The sequence below is a fragment of the Acinonyx jubatus genome, chromosome A2, assembly GCF_027475565.1.
Source record: "Acinonyx jubatus isolate Ajub_Pintada_27869175 chromosome A2, VMU_Ajub_asm_v1.0, whole genome shotgun sequence".
Lineage (NCBI taxonomy): Eukaryota > Metazoa > Chordata > Mammalia > Carnivora > Felidae > Acinonyx > Acinonyx jubatus.
In genome coordinates this window covers 58,892,501-58,911,853 of record NC_069383.1, presented here as the reverse complement: position 1 = coordinate 58,911,853, position 19,353 = coordinate 58,892,501, and the positions used below count along the sequence as shown (strand labels likewise).

The window sequence follows — 19,353 nt, the reverse complement described above, 5'->3', positions numbered from 1 at the left end:
AGATTCAAGGACTTGGTTCATGCCATTTTAGGAGCTGACAAATCCAAAATTTGTAGGGCAGGCCTAGGTAGACTAGAAATTCAAGAATGAGTTGATGTTGCAGTCTTGAGTCACAAATCTACAAGGCAGGCCAGCAGGCCTTTTTAGGGACTTTTTATTTTTAGTGTTGGTATTTCCATGTTGCCAGCTTCTTCAGCATCACAACTGGGATATATGAGGCAAAAAAAAAAAAAAAAAATCAATCTCAAGAGAACAAACTGAATGTCACTGCCTGGCTCTTGAGGTCCCTAGCCAGTCTGCCTTCTTTCTCCACCTTATGGAGAAGTCTTCTTATTTATGTTTGATGTATCATATCTAGGGATTTTAGTTTTACTTAGCAGAAGGAATAGAGAAAAGTATGTCTACTCTACCTCTCCAGAAGCAGAAGTGTTCAGGTTATTTTTTAAGTGTAGCTGTATTTGTTTCCTTTTATGGCTTCTGGGTTTAGGATCCTATTTACGAAGGCCTCCTTCCAGGCAAAGTCATTAAGAATTTTCTCATGGTTTTTTTCAGAGAATGATCATTTTTTTTCACATTTAAATGTTACCCATGTCAAATCATCCTGGAATTAAGTGGTTCCATATTAGTTTATGAATTATCTAGATACATTGCCTTGAATTGGTCAGTTATGTAGCTACCTGATTCATTCTAGACAAATTATGATTTGGCTTTTATTCAAAAGATGCCTTCATGTATTCATGAAAGTCCTTAAAGGATTCCAAAAAACAGCCCTATAAACTAGGCCAGAATTAGCTTTTAGAGGAAAAGAAATCTCCTATTTATCTGCTGAAGGAATGAGAAGAAGAAATTTGCTTTTTACTAAATTAAGATGTTGCTTTTTATCTATGTAAATAATGCTTTAGTATTATCACAATTTATATAAATATGCACTAATTTCTATACGATTTCAAGCAAATGAGTTCTTCTAGAAAAAACATTCATAAAAACACCTTGCATTGGTGGTTTCCTTTCCAACCAAAATGATAACCATGATTTAATTCCAAACTTGAACTGCTAAGAAAACAAACAAAAAACAAAAAACAAAAACCTTGAACTGCTATTGTAGGTTCTTTCTAAGAGCATACAAATTTCAAAATTTTAAGTTATATGACTTCATTTTCCTTTTAGCTCTATTTATATGCACTTAACTTTAAAAATTTGGTCCCATTTGTCTTCCACTTGTCACAAATGTATTAATAAGAATTCTTTGGTTTTAAATTATAGATATCCAAATGGGAAATTTGCTCATGTCACCAAACCATGTAAGCCCAGTGTAGACTGCCAGAACTCAGTGGATTTAACAGCTCAAACAGCATTCCCTCCCTCTATCCCTTGCCTGCTTGGGTGTGTTCAATGGCTGTATTCTCTCAGGTGCCTCCACATGTCAGCACAGCTCTGGAATTGAATCCCTGTATTTAATCACTGTTGTAAGAGAGAAACAAAATACAAAAAAAAGCCTCCCCTCTTCAGCTTCAGGAATGTAAAACCTCTAGGAAGTGCTCTGGTTGGCCTGGGTGTGGTCAAGGAAGCAGGTCACGGCTACCAGTAGCAACCATAAAAACACCTGGATTGGAAGATGTACAAGCTCCCACTGAAGAAGGGCACTCATTGGCTTCAGATGCAGGTGAGATGGGATCCTGAGAAGATAAAAACACTGCAAGAATACCTATTTAGAAAAAAAAAAAAAAAAGGAATATCTACTTGAAGAATTTCTATGAAGTTCAGTACCCAGTAATATTAAAATTCAAGTAAACCCATGTATGCGACAGACGACTAAAATCAGTCATCTTTTAAAGATCCTGGAAAATATTCATTAAATCCTGTAAAATAATGGCCTGCCTTCAGAGCTCTATTATCTTATATCTGCAGAGATACTACAGTAAAGGTAACATAGTAAAAGTATATAATGTAGTGGTCAGAACTGGAGACCTGGATGAGTTCCAGCTCTGTTGTTCTGGATAAGTTAATTGACCTCTTCCTTGTCTGTGCTATGGGGCTTAAAATAAAGTCTAATTTACAGGCTTGTTATAAAGATTAAAAACGATAACTTCAGGGATATAGTAACTTTCAGTGTTAACTACTGTTACCACCTACTGAATCAAAAAGCAAAATCCAATTTCCTAGTAAACCCGCTGACCAATATTCTATTACATCAGCTCTAGGTATGAAACATATTGGAATGATAAGACTATCTTAATCCTTTAGGTCATATTTTTGTTTGAGAAGTTTCTTGATAGCATATTAAAAGTAATTCAACATGGTTTAAAAAAAATGAACTGGATGACCACCTATCTTAATGGAAACATCACTCTGAGATTGAAGTATGACAAAGGAAGGGATTATAATCAGAACCAACCCCATTGTGTCTTAAACTCCATCTTCTGACCACCTCTTCCCTGAATCACATCTATGGAAAATGTTCATGTTGACATGGCTTATACCTGAAGTCTTCTTTGTCCACTGGGGGTTGCAGCGGTGTTAGAGTTGATTCATGTTAGCATTCACTTCAATGAAGGGAAAAGGTACCTCTACAATGCCACATCTCTCGATTTTCCTATTTCCTCCTGCTTTTTCATAACCCTCCATGTTATCCGAAGACAGGCATCGTAATGGTAACACAAAATGGCGATAACACACACGAAAAAACAATCAGATAACACAGGTATAAAACAGATTGGTGGGAGAACAGAGCCTAGGAGGACTATCGCACTAGTCAAAGCGGAATGTTTCTCAGTGCGCAGACGAGGTGCCTTGACAAGGGAAGGGAGGCTTGTCATGACTGACAAGTTTAGGTGCAGTCTGCCTGATTCCCAACCAGTTAACCCTTCACACTGAATTTGCCCCCAAGAAGTCCTCTGGGAACAGCATGGTAGCGGGAGTGCAGGTGTAGTACTGGGACTGGGAGAAAAGTCGTTCAGTGTAAGAGGAGACACAGCAAGATAGAAGAATATGATCAGTGAAGTGAGGTGGGAATTTTAGTCATTGTGATTTGCATTTGTGCACATTAAAATACTTACTACGTTGTTCTCTAGTATTTGCTGAAATTCCTAAAATTAAGTCCTCTATTATTTCTTTAATATTTGCCACCCCTTGACAGCAATAAACCAGGAAACAAGGTGTAGAGTTGGTTATACAGTAGGCACAATTTATTTTACAATCATCACAAGAAACTCTGAAACACGGCACTGTCTTTGGCTATCACACCTTGGCCTGCTTCGGTACTGTGTAAGCTAAAAACTGGTGCCGGGACATTCTAAAAGTGACAGTTACAAATCAATTTCTGGACAGGAAGAGCCACATGAAAAGCTTACGGGAAGATAAAAGCCTTTCAAGTGGAATATGGCACGTGAGTTAGTTTCATAACTGTGGACACACTATGTTTAGCCATTATTAAATCAAACATTTCATGAAATATCCTTTTTAAAGCACATGCTGAGATAACTGTGGCTATGCCTTCGTTCCTTCTGGGAGATTTGACATTTCTGAAGGTACAAATACTGTATATACAACGTCACCGCAGGAACTATATAAAGTTCAGACTGCTCAGGATAATTTCTATATAAAACTACAATGGGCTGAACTGGGACAGATCCTGTAACATACAACTTTTCTTCATTTCATTGCATCTTAATAAGCAGGGCTTCACTATTGTAAATGCTATTTATATTCATCTTACTCTCATATAAATTATGATTCATTTAACTACCCTTCTCAGTGGCTAAAAAATCCTTCCTTCCTGAAAATCTCTCTCCTACACCTATTCTGCGGGTCCTTTGTTCCCCACAGCCTATATTTTAGTTCTTCTTTAAGGGATGTATTTTGCTTTGAGAACAATTGCAGGGAAGCTGGCCTCAGAAAGGGAATAAAAATGTTTCTTCTATAGTTTGAAATAAAAATTTTTCCCTTGTGGTATTTGTCCAATGACAGTACAGAGAGCACGAGGAAATTAGGGCATGGTAGACAGAGCTTTGCTTGAAAGCGTCTATTCTAGGAAACATGGAATCCTGCCATGGTGCCATGCAGGTATCACAAGGCAGTGAGGATATGGTCGCATGAGCTTTCCAGCTACCTGCCAGGGTACGAACCATCCACACTGGTGCTGGCTCTGGCTTTTACTCCTCAGATGCCTGTGGACCTGCAGGAGCATCCTGCAAGCCTTCCAACCCAGCTTCGCTCTGAGGACGTTCTTCCTCCCCTTCTACAGACTCTTTGGGGTTACAATCCTCTCGAGAAGTTCCCGTTTCGGCCTCTGGCTGCTCTTCATTAACACAATTAGAATTGACATCAAGTTTGCCATCTGACCAAAACAAAAAAAAAGTCATTTTGTTGTTCCTACCACATGTCAGTCACTCTCCTAAGTACTTTCCGTGTATTAAATTATTTAATCCTCCCAATAGCCATGTGAGGTAAATTATCTCTATTATCATTATTATCATGACTTTTACAAATGGGGAAACTGAGAAGAGAAGGGTTTGGCCACTCAGAGTGAAGGAGCAAACCAGAATTTGGACGCGGGCCTCTGGCTCCACAGCCGCTGGGCCTTGAAATCTAAATGGTTGTCTGGCATCTGATAAAATTTGCATTTAAATACAGCTTTGCCGTGAATTACCTTGATGTCTTTGGATAGGTGATGGCCTGTACGAGGTTGTTTCCTCATCTGTAAAGTGGGGGATAATAAAGGCTGGGAAGTAGAGGTGCCTGAGACATTTAGAAAAGCATATGGCACCTGCTGATGCTTCGCAACTGGGAATTCCCATGCTTCCTGACAGTCTTACTCTCTCGCTCGTCTGGTACGAGACCAGCTGCTATCCTCCGCCCTCCACACAGAGCATACAGACGTTTGGTCCAGAAGACACGAGAAGGCATGGCAGAAAGCCTGGCTGTTCTCGTAACAATTTATTTATATAAATTAAATTTCATTTTGTGCACATCATTCAATCCTACTAATAGTGTTTCTCAAGCACGTGGTAAAGGCAGTACAGCTTTTAAAGGGGTGGAGGGGGAAGTGTTTTGTATCCGAGTCACCTGGGCCACTTTTTCAAACTAGATGCGCTCCCCAGAACGTATGATATATTTTCAGGGGTGGGGCATAGAGTGGACATTGTTTTCCACTACGGTCTGTGAACTATTGCTGAAGCAACTCACTGTTTCTGATGAAAATGAGTCATATACTTCATGAGGGAGGGAGAGAAAAAATAATAGGGAACTCTATGCCCAGACACTTATAGAAACCTAATCTGTACAGTAGGTCTGCGATGTAATCTGTAATTTATAAATTTGCTCTGTAATTTCACCTACAGCTTTGTAATTTAATTTAAAAAATTAAAGGTTCCCAACCTTAAAATCTGTGGGTAGCCATTAGGGGAAATGTAATTATTTCCTTAGTTGAAGACCTTAAAATCCTTTGTGAGTAGAGGATAAGTGAATACTCACTTAAAGTCCTGTTGTTGCAGGGTACTCTCGAGTCCAAATGTAGAATATGGAATAAACCCTATTCCTTAAAATTCTATACCTCTTTGTTTTCCAGGGACTTCTAGGCTAACCATATTCTAGACATTATCCCAGCAACCCGAAGTAGGGACAAATTTAAGTATGATTCTTATGCTGGTCAACTCCAAGTTTCCTCAGTCCCCAGAGAATACTCCGTCCCTTGGTGCCCTGTGTTAATATTAATAATATCATTCCTCTTCTCCATGAGCTTGCTTTTTATATACGTACTGTTTTCCTCTTCACTCTTTTCTTTGGCAGCTTCCAATTGTTGTTTTTCATAAATGTCCTTTAGATTCTTACAGATTTTCTTATGTGCAAACCAGTGTGTTTTCTGACAGGTTTGATCGCAGTATATTACCTGAAAACAATTGTTAAGTTTATTTCATTTCAAGAGCTGTGACTGCATGATATTCCAACTATAACACTAAACCAACAACTATGCTGTAAAAATGCTGTTTGGTATGCTTTCTTTTAAAACCATAAGGTACACTAATTTAGATTTGTGATTTTTAGCTCATGGTTTATAACAATAATGGATATACAACGAACAGTCTACCAAAGACTCCAACAAGTGATTTACTAAGAACCTACTATGTGGGGACACCTGGGTGGCTCAGTCAGTGAAGCGTCCGACTCCTGGTTTCGGCTCAGGTCACGATCTCATAGTTTGTGAGTTCAAGCCCCGCGTTCAAGCCTGTTGGGGACTCTGTCTCCCTCTCTCTCTGCCCCTCCCCTGCTTGCTCTCTACTTCTTTCTCTCTCAAAAATAAATAAACAAATGAAAAATTTGTTTTAAAAAAGAACCTACTACGTGTCAGAAGTGATACAGTACTATGACAAGGGAGATATAGTTATCTCAGAAGAAGGTAGGTTGAGAAAGAGCTGGATGGGGCAGCGTGGAGGAAGGCAGACATTCAACAACATGATTTATATCCTAGTAAGTGTAGTAATAGCAACAGGAGCACAGAGGGAGCAGTGACTCCCTCTAAATGAAGGAAGTCAGTCAACAGAGGAATGGGAAATAAGTATTCCAGGCAGAGATTATCTTGTACAAAAACGGAGGAAGGGAAACGAATTATATGCTCAAGGAACAGCAAGAAGTTTGTGCAAATGGACCTTAGAGTTTTGTAAGATTCTATGCCAAGCACTGTGCGAGGCCCTTATAAATAGATGACACATACTGGAGACTGTTTCACTGGTCCCAATTCTTAATTTTTCCCTGCATGTTTACATTTTTCCATGAGACTTCAAAGTTCTTTTTACTGAAGGGAAGAACTGAGTTTACAATTTGCCCATGTGACTTGCTTTGGCCAAAGGAATGAGAGAGCATGACAATTTCAAGGCTAGACTTCAGGAGACCTCATGTGTTTTCACCTGCCCACTTTTACTTCTGCCATCATTATGAGATGGCTCAGGCCGCCTGCTGGTCTAAGGAGGATAAGAGACACATGGAGAAAAAGTGCCCCAGCCCCTCTCAGCCCATCTCAGCCAACCGCCAACATGGGAAATTAGCAAATTACTGCATTTTAAGTACTGAATTTTGGAGGGTTTTATATGCAGCAACAGTTAACCAATATAGATGGTCTCAATTAATTCTTACAACGCTAACCCCATTTCACATACAAAGAAACCAAGGTTCAAAGAAGTAAGTAATTAAAAGAGATGAAGCACAGAAGTAGGTTAAAGCAAAGTGTGATGAATGTTATTAATACGCTGACGAATTTCAACCTTAAAAACAATAGGAACTTGATTTAATGGATAGGGTAAAGTGAATGCACAGATGAATGCTTGCAGGTAGTATCTGTGAGGAGAAGAACCCAATTAGATATGCCCTTTCAAAGTTCATTCTGACAGAAGTGGGTAATGCAGTCCAGAGAGCTTAAAGATCGGTGGCAGTAAGAAGGGAGTTGTACTTTTACATAGAAGACATGATGGAGAGATTGCAGTTAAGCCACCATCAGAAGAGTCGAGATTGCATATCTATGAACTGTCCTACTTTAGGTTCTCAGGTCTGCACCAGCCTCAATCCCTTATGGATTATCTCTTTTGTATTCACTCTCTTGCATTCTTTTTCTTGGAGGTGGTCAGCACTGAAGCTGTGGCAATATGGAAGTTTGAGAGAAGATAAGGCACAGAACTACGTTTCTCCCATACTTTTCTCCCAGAACTACTTTTAAGGATTACATGCATAGAATTTATACCATATTAGAGTCTATTAGAAAACTAATGTCAATCATTGTATTTAGAATATTAAAACTCAGTTTATCAACTCGGATATGAAACCTAAACCAAATCAGTGAACTTCAAAGAACTTCATTCTTACCATCTTGCATACAGAACATCTTTTACTTGCTCCCTTTTCTCCACAGGTTGTGCAAAATTCAACATCCACAAAACCCACCTGACCAGTGATGGCTTGGGTAAGTACAGAGAATGCAGTGGGATCAGAACCCTAGAGTAGGCATGAAGAAGAGAAAAATACACTTTAAAATCACCATGGAGGGGTGCCTGGGAAGATCGGCTGGTTACCCATCTGACTCTTGGTTTCAGCTCAGGTCATGACCTCATGGTTCATGATATCGAGCCCCACCTTGGGCTCTGTGCTGATGGAGTGGAGCCTGTTTGGATTTTCTCTCCCTCTCTCGCTGCACCTTGCCAACTTTAAATAAATCAAATCAAATCAGATCAAATCAACATGGGAAGACTACGGAGATGATACTCCATAAACAATGTTGTCCAGAAGCAGGCACACAAGAGACAAAGTCAATAAGGCTATACGTGACACAGACTTTACCTATGTTACAAGAGCACGGCTATTAGTGTGAATTATTGCTCGAGAAAAAAATTGATGGTACAGCTAGACAACGTCACGGAACCTTTCTTGTCACTGCTGGGGGGACAGGAACTTTCTTGTTATACACAACCTTGTCATCCACTTTGTTAAGTACAAATTTGTTTAGGTACCAGAGTTCATCTCATGGAAAGATATTCAACTTAAAAACAAACACTCAACACAGCCTGAAGAACTGAGACATTAGCTAGTCTTCCAGAAGTTAAAATATATTTTGTCCATTACAAAAGCCAAACTTCTTTAAAAGTATACTCTGTTACAATGTGGACTCAACACTTCTTAAATGTAGCTATACCTCAAACTTCCTGCTGGGATTTGTGACAGGAAGAAGCCAAGAGCCACAGGAGGCAGAGGGGATGAAAACCTCTGCAGGAGGGCCCAGGCACCCACGTGGGCAGAAAGTGCCGTAGGTGACGTGGCTGGCAACCCTGAGAGTTACCGTTGTACAGGAAAAGATTAGCATTGCTTCAGAGGCTTGTAAACTTGCCAGTTTAACAAAACCCCTTAAGTAAACAGTGGCTACGCGGGACATTCACAACTACCAGCATTCCAGATAAATATAGTTTCCCAGAGAGAATATATAATTCTGGAAGAACAAAAATTTTTAAAGAGAAAAATGTTTTAAAATGCATTTCATATATCGCTTCTCGGCCTTTTGGCTAAGATCAAGTGTAAAATGCATTTCATACTATCTTATCTTTATTTTTTAAGTCTGTTTATTTATTTTGAGGTGGGGAGAAGGAGCAGAGAGAGAGGGACAGAAGGAACCCCAAGCAAGCTCTGTGCTGTCAGTGGAGAGCCTGACGCAGGGCTCCAACTCATGAACCATGAGATCATGACCTGAGCTGAAGTCAAGAGCTGGATCCTTAACCGACTGAGCCACCCAGGTGCCCCACTATCTTTATTAATAAACCTTTTCTCAATAACTCAGATTGCTAGGATATACATTAATAACTGTACTGCATAAACTCTAACATTATTACACGATATAGAACTACAATGAATTGTTGAACCCCACGTTGGTCTGCTTTGACTTTTTTTAAAGTACTCTCGGCTCCTGTTAGTTTGGCCGTTTTCCCCTTTGAACGTGTAATGTCGTCTACCACTTGTTAATGTTGAAAACACCACATGGCAGGCAGTGCTAGTAGGTTCTCTGATATCCATTCCCCCAACTTCTTCACTAAGAGAAGCAAAATTTTGTTCAGAGCAGCAGGGTTTAGAACAGCTAAAACCACTCATTTCCCCAGACAACCTGTGAACCTAAGAGTGGTCACATCGCACAGGCAGTGGGTTTCTGGGACACCTTGTTTTCTAGCTACAGACCCCTTTCCTCTTCCTGCCTTAATGGGATAAAAACGTGAGCTTGGCAAAACAGCAACTGATGCCTTGCAACCCTGAGGTCATAAGCATGTGTACGATAATCTCTATGGCTAAAGAATATTGGGTGGAGGGGCACCTGGGTGGCTCAGTTGGTGAAGCATCTGACTTCAGCTCAGGTCATGACCTCACAGTTTGTAGGTTCGAGCCCCTCATCAGGCTCTGTGCTGACAGCTCAGAGCTTGGAGCCTACTTTGGATTCTGTGTGTCCCTCTCTCTGCCCCTTCCTGGCTTGTGCTCTGTCTCTCTCTCTCAAAAAAATTAAAATAAAGGTTAAAAAACATTAAAGGATATTGGGTTGAAAAATGGGAATCCATTTTTGAGCCACTGTGATATATCAGGTCTGCCTCCCTGATATGGTTTTGAGTATATGCAAATAAATAAACCCTATCAATTTAATTAATGGTTAGGTGGAGTTTAATATGTGAACAAAAGCACATTCATAATTGATGAACCACCCTCATAATTTGCTAACTTTAATCTTCCAAAAGTCTGAATACCAAATAACCACATATATTAAAAAGTAAGGGTAAAAATTCTCTACATGAAATCATGGCGATCAGGCATAAATCAATGCATGAACTTCATGAAATCATCTGGTCTCTTCAGATCTTTCCTATCTCATGGTTCTGAATACATGAATTCCTAATGTATAAAGGAGCACCTGGTACCCTTATAAATAAGCACCTTGACTTGTCCTTATTTTTCACATTGAGAAGGATGCGACAGACTAGAGAAGGCGGGGGAGAACCAACATTGCCAGAGGGAGGGAGGAAGCCATGGATGTGACCAGTGTCAGGACCAATTTCTTACAAAGTAGACAAAGGCTGATGAGGCTTTGATTGAAATATATAAAAGCATGACTAGTGCAGATATGGTGAACAGAAATCTGTTCACAATAAGGAAGCCAGGGAGTGTCTTATGAAATACGTAAATAAATATATAACAAAAGGGCAATAAATAATTTAAAGAACAGATAGTGGGGCATCTGGGTGGCTCAACTGGTTGAGCGTCCATTTCTTGATTTCAGCTCACGTCATGATTTCACGGTTCATGAGATCGAGCCCTGCATCGGGCTCAGCACTGACAGTGAGGAGCCTGCTTGGGATTCTCTCTCACTCCCTCTTTCTCTACCCCTCTCCCCCTCATGCTCTCTCTCTCTCTGTCTCTCTCTCAAAGTAAATAAACTTTAAAAAATAAATACATAAAAAAACAGACAATGAAGTTAAATTTTACTTCCTACAGCTGGGAAGTAAAAACAGAATTTTGTTAAGTATGGAAAATTTATAATCAGAGGCATTAAGGTAGAATCTCAGAAGCTGGGACACACTTTGAGATTGTTTATGAAGACATACAACAAGCTTCCCCGTGACCATCCCTTCACATCCCCCACGACCAGAAACCATCAACCTAGACAATCAGTTCCTCCTTTCATCTAGCGTGGGACTTTGTACTGGTTTTTCACAAGCTGCAAGTGCACATGTGTGTATCTGTATTACAGAACAGGTGTGAACCCACCTTTACAGGTTTCACAGAGGTCTTTAAAATGTTAAGTTTCCATACAGCCGTCTCAATTCCGACAGAGGGGAATACTATTTACTAAACAACGAGTTATATAAAAATGACAGAAGAGGATCAAGAAGGGGAGGCATATGAACAGAAACAAGGTTAGCAGGCAAATCGATCACCATGTCTGTTCCTGAAAACTGTCCATAGTAATTATTTATCTATTAAATAAATAAATTAATGCTAAAGAGAACTTGCCTTTAATTGCTCAAAATACAGTAATTAGGTCTTACTGGTAGAGTTAACTAAGTGATCGTGAGGAGCCTTACAATTTCAACAGGAGCAATACTTCGCACCAGTTGCTGGAGGAGTGTCGCTTCACAGTAAGGAAATTTTCGGATACTTTCTCTTATGATCTTTTCTTGATATACCGGAAAGCCATCAGAAGCTCGGCCTTTTAGCAAGCTGTAAGATATTTTTTAAAAAAAATAACTGGAGTTTGATCCCTAAGCATTTCCTCACAGCCAAACCCATGAACTTTTAGTAGTTTCTTCTTTCCTACTTCAGATTTTCATTGTCTCTTCAAGTGGTGATGACAGACTTAATTCAAATTGCTCTTCTAGCTGCATGCTAAGCTAGGCCTTATCAGGTTTACGGGCCCCGAGCGGTATTTATAAAAGCAACCCCTGCCATAAAACACACTAATTGCCATGATCAGATTAGCTAGTTACTCATTACCATGCCAGTTATTTGCACAAAGAGCGAGAATTCTCATTAAGTTACACCCTTCTGACACAGTTCACTTTTCTCAGTGTGACTGTAAGGGAATTTGATCCCTGGTGGTTCAGAGAACAAGGATAACACACAGATCTCGTGGATTCAGTAACGGAGGTACACTGAGGGCCACGACAAATCCGGACCAGGAACCTACGGCACGGTGTACCCATCGTAAAAGCTGGACTTGGACTACCTTCTACATCTTACACACACTACTTAACTTCTCCGAACTTCAGATTCCTCAGCTGTAAACTGGGGATGACAAAAGCATCACTGTAGAAAGTACAGAACTGAATAACCACTCAGTCTAAACGTAACATCGTCTTTCGTTTCTTACAGACTAAATGTGAGCCCAATAGTAACAACTGCTGCTAAATTGCTTAATGTTTTAATCCATAATGAGGCTTCACATAATAATTCGTTATCCATTTGAGCATGTTCTACATACGACATGGTAAAAAAAAAAACAAAAAAAAACCGTACCTTTTGATGAGAGTGTCCAGTTTATTCTCTCCATCTTTTAAAAAGTTAATGCATTTCTGAAAGATACAGCTGATGTAGTGCATTTTCATAGCCAACACTTCATTCATGTCTCTCTGCTTCATACATTTCTCACAAATCAAATCCATCACCTTGTAGCATTTATTCAGAGCTGTTTCTTCTGCCAGTAGAGGATTCTCATTTATAAGCATCACAATCTAGAAGAAATTACAGTGCGCTTAGAAATTCCATGAGAAAAAAAAGAAAAAAAAAAGAAATTCCATGAGAGATTTTTCCATGTACAAATTAGGCAGTCAGTTTGGGTTGATTTCAATAAATTACCAAATAATGTCTTTCTCAGGGTCATATGTTTACTACGTTAATTCAAATTAGAATGCCGACTGCCAATGATCAAAGTTATGAAACTAATACAGAGGACCGTAGCATCGTGACATCTCTTGAACTCTTTATATCTAGGTTATCACGTGATCTGCCATCCAGCTAAACCAGGGTGCTAGTATGCCACGCAGATTTTAGATTCTCAGTTAAAAGCACTTCTACCAAAGATAAAAGTGGCATATTCACATATCCTTTATATACAGAATCAAATCACCAAGTAATCACTACTTTTAGCTAACATTACTGAGCTTTAGAATTTCATGGTTAGGAGTACTATAATTCTCATTAATTCTTATTAATTATAAAGAAATGAGATTTTCACAAGAAGCAGTCTAAAAATAAAAAGTGTATTACTTTCCAATTAACTACATTTCTCTGTGGAAATTTTTATGATATGCTTCTAATCTTCTATGGTAATGAGAATAGGTCAAAGCAATAATAGCTTTAAAAGGAGGAATACTAGAGAGTTATCAAATTTGATGCATTATGAGTCCCACACTTCTCATATATGTATATGGATTAAGTCCAAAATCAGTGTAATGAGGAGTTTTTTTTTTTTAATTTTTTTTTTTTTTTTACTGGCTTTGTTATAGGCTAGATTACCTGAAGTAGGTCTGCACAGGACAGATGTAAACATCCGTGGGGACATAACAGTAATGCAAACACATGTGTAACATGGGCACAATTGTACACACATAGCAAAAAGTCAGTATTTGCTAACCTTTGTGTTACAACTAAATATCTATCTTGGGTAATGTAAATATCAGGTAATCACAGAAAGCAGATTTCATGTATTAGATCCCTTTCTTCAGATATGAAGATAATTTGTTAACTTACATAAATCCCATGCCTAGCCTAATTAGAAATTTAACATAGATTAAGTGTTCTTGTGAAATTAAAATATGATTGGAACTTATTTTTGACACTACTAGATTGGTATATAATATAATATTTTACTTACAATATAGCACTCAATAATAAAAGAAAGTTCATGAAATAAGCATAAGGAGAAGTCCGGTTGGTAAATTTGCTGACAACTTACATAATAACATGTATCAAAAATTAACTTTTGGCAGAGAAGGCTTGTTAATTACATGTATTTCTACTGTCAAGTGCAATCACTTGAAACTGTTGTATATTTTTGCATGAAGCGTTTATAATCAAAACATAGGATCTTAAACTTATAAATATAACCTTGTTTAAAAATTCTTAGAACCCAGATTCATTTTTTCCTTTTATGAAAATATTAGGCTTTATTTACTTTGTAGTATATACCACTGTACTCAAAAAAAAAAAAAAGACATATAACCATAGCTCTATGAGCTTACTGAAACATTTTATAAACACAAAAAAATATTATTTGAACTAGTTTCCTTCCTTTAATCTTTTGAGCATTATAAAGTAATCCATTATAAAGAAAATCTCATTATTAATTATTGAGGAGGAATAAATATATTCCATTAAGCATAAAAGCCAGATATATCTCATCTCCTAAAGAATGTAAGAATATGTTTATACAGTGACATTCTGAATTCTTTTTATTTTTCTTTTAAAAAAATTACCAAACCGACAATTGTGGCCTTAAAAAGTTATGTACATCTGTCTCCTGACCACTTAGAGACTCTGCTCAATTCTGTTGTCATTTTTCCTGTGATTCTGTTTTTCTCCTGTATACCTCTGTATTCTGAGCAACAGCACAATTCTCCAAGTCCCTGTTGAAAACAAACATCCATATCGCTACAGGAGCCACTTAACCTTGACGCACAGGCAGCTATGTTAAGTGCATCACAGTGAAAGGGTGAATTGTGTATCAAGGAGGCTCTCTGTGATTTTAAAAGGTCTGTGACTCTATACAATGGCTGTTAGTTACCTTTTTATAAAACGCTTCAAGAAGACCCCTGCTGACTTGAAAAGGGGAAAGCAATGAAAATAAGCCACCACAATAGCAACTGCACAACTTTTATCCAAAGTGGGCGGGGAGGTTTCCAAGTGAATAGATCATTTATAGCTACAAAAAGCAAGGTGTGGTTTGAAGGAAGGTACTATAATTACAGAATAATCTCTTTTAAGACCAAATGTACTAAAAAATATATAATGTAGGCTATTGCAGTTCATATGTTTACAATTTATTGCCTGTATAAATATACCCTTACTCTAATTTACTCAAGTATGTGCTTTTATATTTATTTAGTTTTTAAAAAAATTATTTTGAGAGAGAGTGCACACGTTGTCAGTGTGGAGCCTGCTTAAGATTCTCTCTCCCCCTCTCTCTGCCTCTCCCGTGCTCGTGTGCACGGGCATGCACTCTCTTTCTCAAAAAAAAAAAAAAAGAAGAAGAAGAAGTAAAAATTTAAAAAAATAAAAAGTAATAAAGATCATTAAAGAACAGTAATTACTAAAACATTTAACCCGAAGAGACTGGGTTACATATAAATATCAAAAATTACTCCACAGGGGCGCCCGGGTGGCTCAGGCGGTTAAGCGTCTGACTTCGGCTCAGGTCATGATCTCACGGTTTGTGAGGTCAAGCCCTGCATCAAGCTCTGTGCTGACAGCTCGGAGCCTGCAGCCTGCTTCAGATTCTGTGTCTCCCTCTCTCTCTGCCCCATCCCCACTCATGCTCTGTCTCTCTCTCTCTCTCTCAAAAATAAATAAACACTAAAAAAAAATTACTCCACAGACTCAATTATTCCCATTTATTGAGATTATTGCAGTCTCAAGGGGTAGAAACAGCTATAAAAGACAGTGAATCAGAAAAATACAGGGAACTTCTTCAAATCAGTCTAAACCAGAAGATCCCATAATGCTCAGGCTGGAGGGCCTTTTAAAACCGCACACATTCTCCATGTGAAGAAATGCTATATCCTAGGAAAAATCCTGTCTTCCTACCCTAGCCTGCACCACCGCAAAGAAAAAGAGTGCCACGGGCGAGGAGGAGCTCCTACATGGGACTTACCTCTTTGCCTGCATATGCTGGGAGGGAAAAAACCCATCGTTACAGAAGGGCTACGCATTTTCTAAAAGTTAAATTCTAAGTTCCACTTAATCTCCACCATAAATACAAACATGACTCGTGGCTGAATTTCTGTTTTTGCCCACTTAGGATCACAAGTGTTACCTCCTGGGGTTCTTTCAGAATATTAAGTACAACAATTGAAGAGGAAAGGCAGATGGCAGGTATGTTTTGTAAGTTTGTTTCTTGAGCTTCAAAGTCTGTATGCAAAGGGAAACATCAATAAAGTAATAATATTACATATAATTTGGAACTTATATCTTCAAGTAAGTGTCAGTCTTTAAAAGAGTTACTTTATGCAAACTGCCCGCTTATTTTAATGGTGTTCAGTATGTTCCACAGATTCACCAAAATAGACTTTAAAGGACATCTAATTCACTGCATTTATAATAACATTTTGTACTAATGTTATTAATTTTTTATCCAATTTGTCGTCTTGCTCACCAAACAGTTCTGAATTACTATCAAATCTATACGCTATGAATGAAGATACAGATCACTGAAATTTGAAAAAGGACAGCATCACTGTGGCACACACAGAGTTTTCTATAATGATTCACTGAGAAAATTATGCTCATGTGGATTGATTTATGAAAAAATAAATTAAATTTAAAAATGCATTTTTTAAACAAATAAAAAAGTCTGTATGTAAACTATGAAGAAAATATTAGAGACAGTAGTTCAGAATGGCTCCTGAAGTTTCTCAGGTAAGCCATGTGAACTTCTGGGTTGTTCTAAAGAGTCTGAAAATCTATCGTGATTTGACTAATTCTGGAAGAACTATATTATTTAAAGGCATCAAACAGCTACTTGCATTAAAATATGTGGTCATGACCGAGGCGCCTGGGTGGCTCAGTCGGTTAAGCGTCCGATTTCAGCTCAGGTCATGATCTCACAGTCCATAAGTTTGAGCCCTGTGTCAGGCTCTGTGCTGACAGCTCAGAGCCTGGAGCCTGCTTGGGATTCTGTGTCTCCCTCTCTCTCTGCCCCTCCCCAACTCACACTCTGTCTCTCTCTCAAAAAAATAAAATAAAAATATTTTTTAAAAAAATGTGCTCATGATTATATTTCAGAACATTTCCTGGAAGGATCTTTACTGTAATAGATGCTGTTGCTGCCTCACTGAGGTCTTCTTAGCAGCCTATGTACCAAGCCTCAGTTCCTGGGAGTGCTGGCTGCGATGGGCTCAGAGCTGCCTCCTTCTCCAGGGAAATGCCTTCGTCCATAGGAAGCCATTGTCCTTGGCAGTAGCTGGGAGGCTGTCCTTTCCCTCTGGGAACAAGTTTCCAGCACTGGCAACTGAGTGATACAAAAGCCTGACTCCCTTGCCCCTCTGGAACCATTAACAGTCCAGAGCTGCCGTGAGATGAGGTGGAAAGTATGCTTCAGCTGAACCCACCTCTTTGCCTAGCTTCTCCTCCTGCCCTAGCCTGTGTCCCTCACTCTCAGGTTTAAACCAAGAACACTCCTTCACTGTACCAACTGAACAACAGAGCTCCATCTCAAGCTCTACACCGGCAAAGCCCAACCAAGATGATCTTACATAACCAAGAGCAGTTTCAACTCCGAAGCAATATTTAAATGAAAAGCGAAGATAAAAAAACACTATGCTACCTTGACAGGATGAAGATTTGTCGTGGTAATAATTTTGTGCAGTGGGCCTGCCAATTTTGGAGGCAGTTTTGGCTCTTTATCCAGTCCCTGGGGTTTCGTGTAATAATCCAGTCTCTCTCGGGGAAAGAAATTGTTGATTATAGTCACACAATCATGTTGACCTTTTAACAGAAAAATAAGAAATCTGTTATTTTATTATTCAAAATAGGACATTTTCCAATTTTTTATTAAGTATGTTGCTGCGTTCTTGTGAAGTAACCATGCATTAACGTCTTTCATTTTCAAGAAAAGAGAGTAGAAGAGGAGAAGGAGAGGTAAAATGTTTTGAGCAACATTTATAAGCATGTTTTGTGAGGTCAAGACATAATCTCCTTATAAAGACACAATGCACAGTACATAGGAAGATTATGGAGACTACAAAAAAAAGCGGGGGGGAGTTCAATTTATAATTGACCCTAAATATTTTTTAAAAGTTGTTTTGGGGGCAACCGGGTGTTGCATGATCTCGCAATTCGTGAGTTCAAGCCCTGCATCTGGCTCTGAGCTGACCACTCGGAGTCTGGAGCCTGGTTCAGATTCTGTGTCTCCCTTTCTCTCTCTATCCCTCCCCTGCTTGTGCTCTCTCTCTCTCAAAAACAAATAAATAAAACATTTAAAAAAAAGATTAAAAGTTGTTTGTTTTTTATTCTATTTAAATGTCTCTTCTTCCACCCCTACAGAAATGATGGTCATTCTTTCCTAATCACATCTGGCTTTCTTCACACAGAATGTAAATTCACTCTATATAGATTATTATTATTGTTGTTGTTGTTGTTGTTATCTCCCCTTCCCTTGAATTTGAGAAAAGCTTGGCCTCTTTGTGAATATAATTAGAGGAAAAGCTTTTGCTGGCGCAGCCTGGAATCCACTTTACAGCTCCTTATAGATCCCTATGCCACTTCTCTAAGCCATCTCTAGAGGTAAAACTGGTTCTATGAAACCAAAACTGTCCCTGGAGAAGTTGGTAGCCTGAATGTGTGTTCCTGTTGCCTCTCCTTCCCAGATTCCCTCACCACTAACTCTCTGGGGCGGGGAAGAGGCCACTCTGGGCAAGCAGCCAGAACCTCGCAGGGCACAGCTGTAGGTGCAGACTCTTCCGGGATCTCTGGAGGAGAGACTTCTTCCTCTTCTCTGCCGGCAGAGGTGGGAGGGACCAGCAGCAGAAAGTCCTGGGAAGTGGGCCCAGGGCACCAGGGCTCCGGGAGAGTGGTCTGGGTGGCCCCTGCCCAGCTTATGCATGGTCCTGGCAGTGTCTGCTTGAGTGAGGACAAAATATCTTCCAGTTTGTTGGCCCTGGGCCCACGGGTATAGAGATAGTGGCCCTTCTCTTCACTGCTCCACAACCCTCCAGCTTTACCTTGCTGCCTAGGAGATACAGAGCAAAGTTCCTGCAGGGATCCAGCAACATGAAGACTATGTGCTGCCTCCACCAGATGGCTTCTTTCATGGGAAGTGCACTTACAACCACGACCACTGACCCAAACAAGCACCAAACCATACCCCTAATCACCAAATGAGAACACTCAAATCAAGTAGATCGAGTACAAAATGTGAAGTCTCGCAGATTGCAGAAAGATTCAAAACTTTAAAATTAACACACAAACTCAAACAGGTAACCCAGTATAGTAGTGATGACTAAAATAGTAATGCAGAAGATGAAGTAGATGAAATGTCTCCAAACAGAAAAATTAGGAAATGGTAATCATTATGGAAGAGATGAGAGCTGAAGGGCAGATCGAGAAACGTAGTAGTGAAAAATAACACAAGTC

The 19,353-nt window shown here is 39.2% G+C and overlaps 1 protein-coding gene and 1 pseudogene across 2 annotated transcripts in view; one reads left to right on the top strand and one right to left on the bottom strand.

Moving 5' to 3' along the window:
• Positions 1-3,163: 3,163 nt before the first annotated feature.
• ANKMY2 (ankyrin repeat and MYND domain containing 2) overlaps positions 3,164-19,353 on the bottom strand; it is a 37,125-nt gene continuing 20,935 nt past the window's right edge. Inside the window, exons 5-10 of one of the 2 annotated variants that reach the window (XM_015082359.3) lie at positions 17,546-17,706; positions 12,523-12,737; positions 11,592-11,727; positions 7,852-7,980; positions 5,758-5,887; positions 3,164-4,336 (exon numbers count right to left, since the gene is read on the bottom strand). In XM_015082359.3, the coding sequence (XP_014937845.2) occupies positions 4,152-4,336; positions 5,758-5,887; positions 7,852-7,980; positions 11,592-11,727; positions 12,523-12,737; positions 17,546-17,706 (956 nt within the window). In that variant the 3' untranslated portion in view covers positions 3,164-4,151. The remainder of the gene's footprint in view (positions 4,337-5,757; positions 5,888-7,851; positions 7,981-11,591; positions 11,728-12,522; positions 12,738-17,545; positions 17,707-19,353) is intronic. The other variant, XM_015082360.3, reaches the window with a different exon arrangement.
• On the top strand, positions 9,019-9,198 carry LOC113603118 (uncharacterized; annotated as a pseudogene).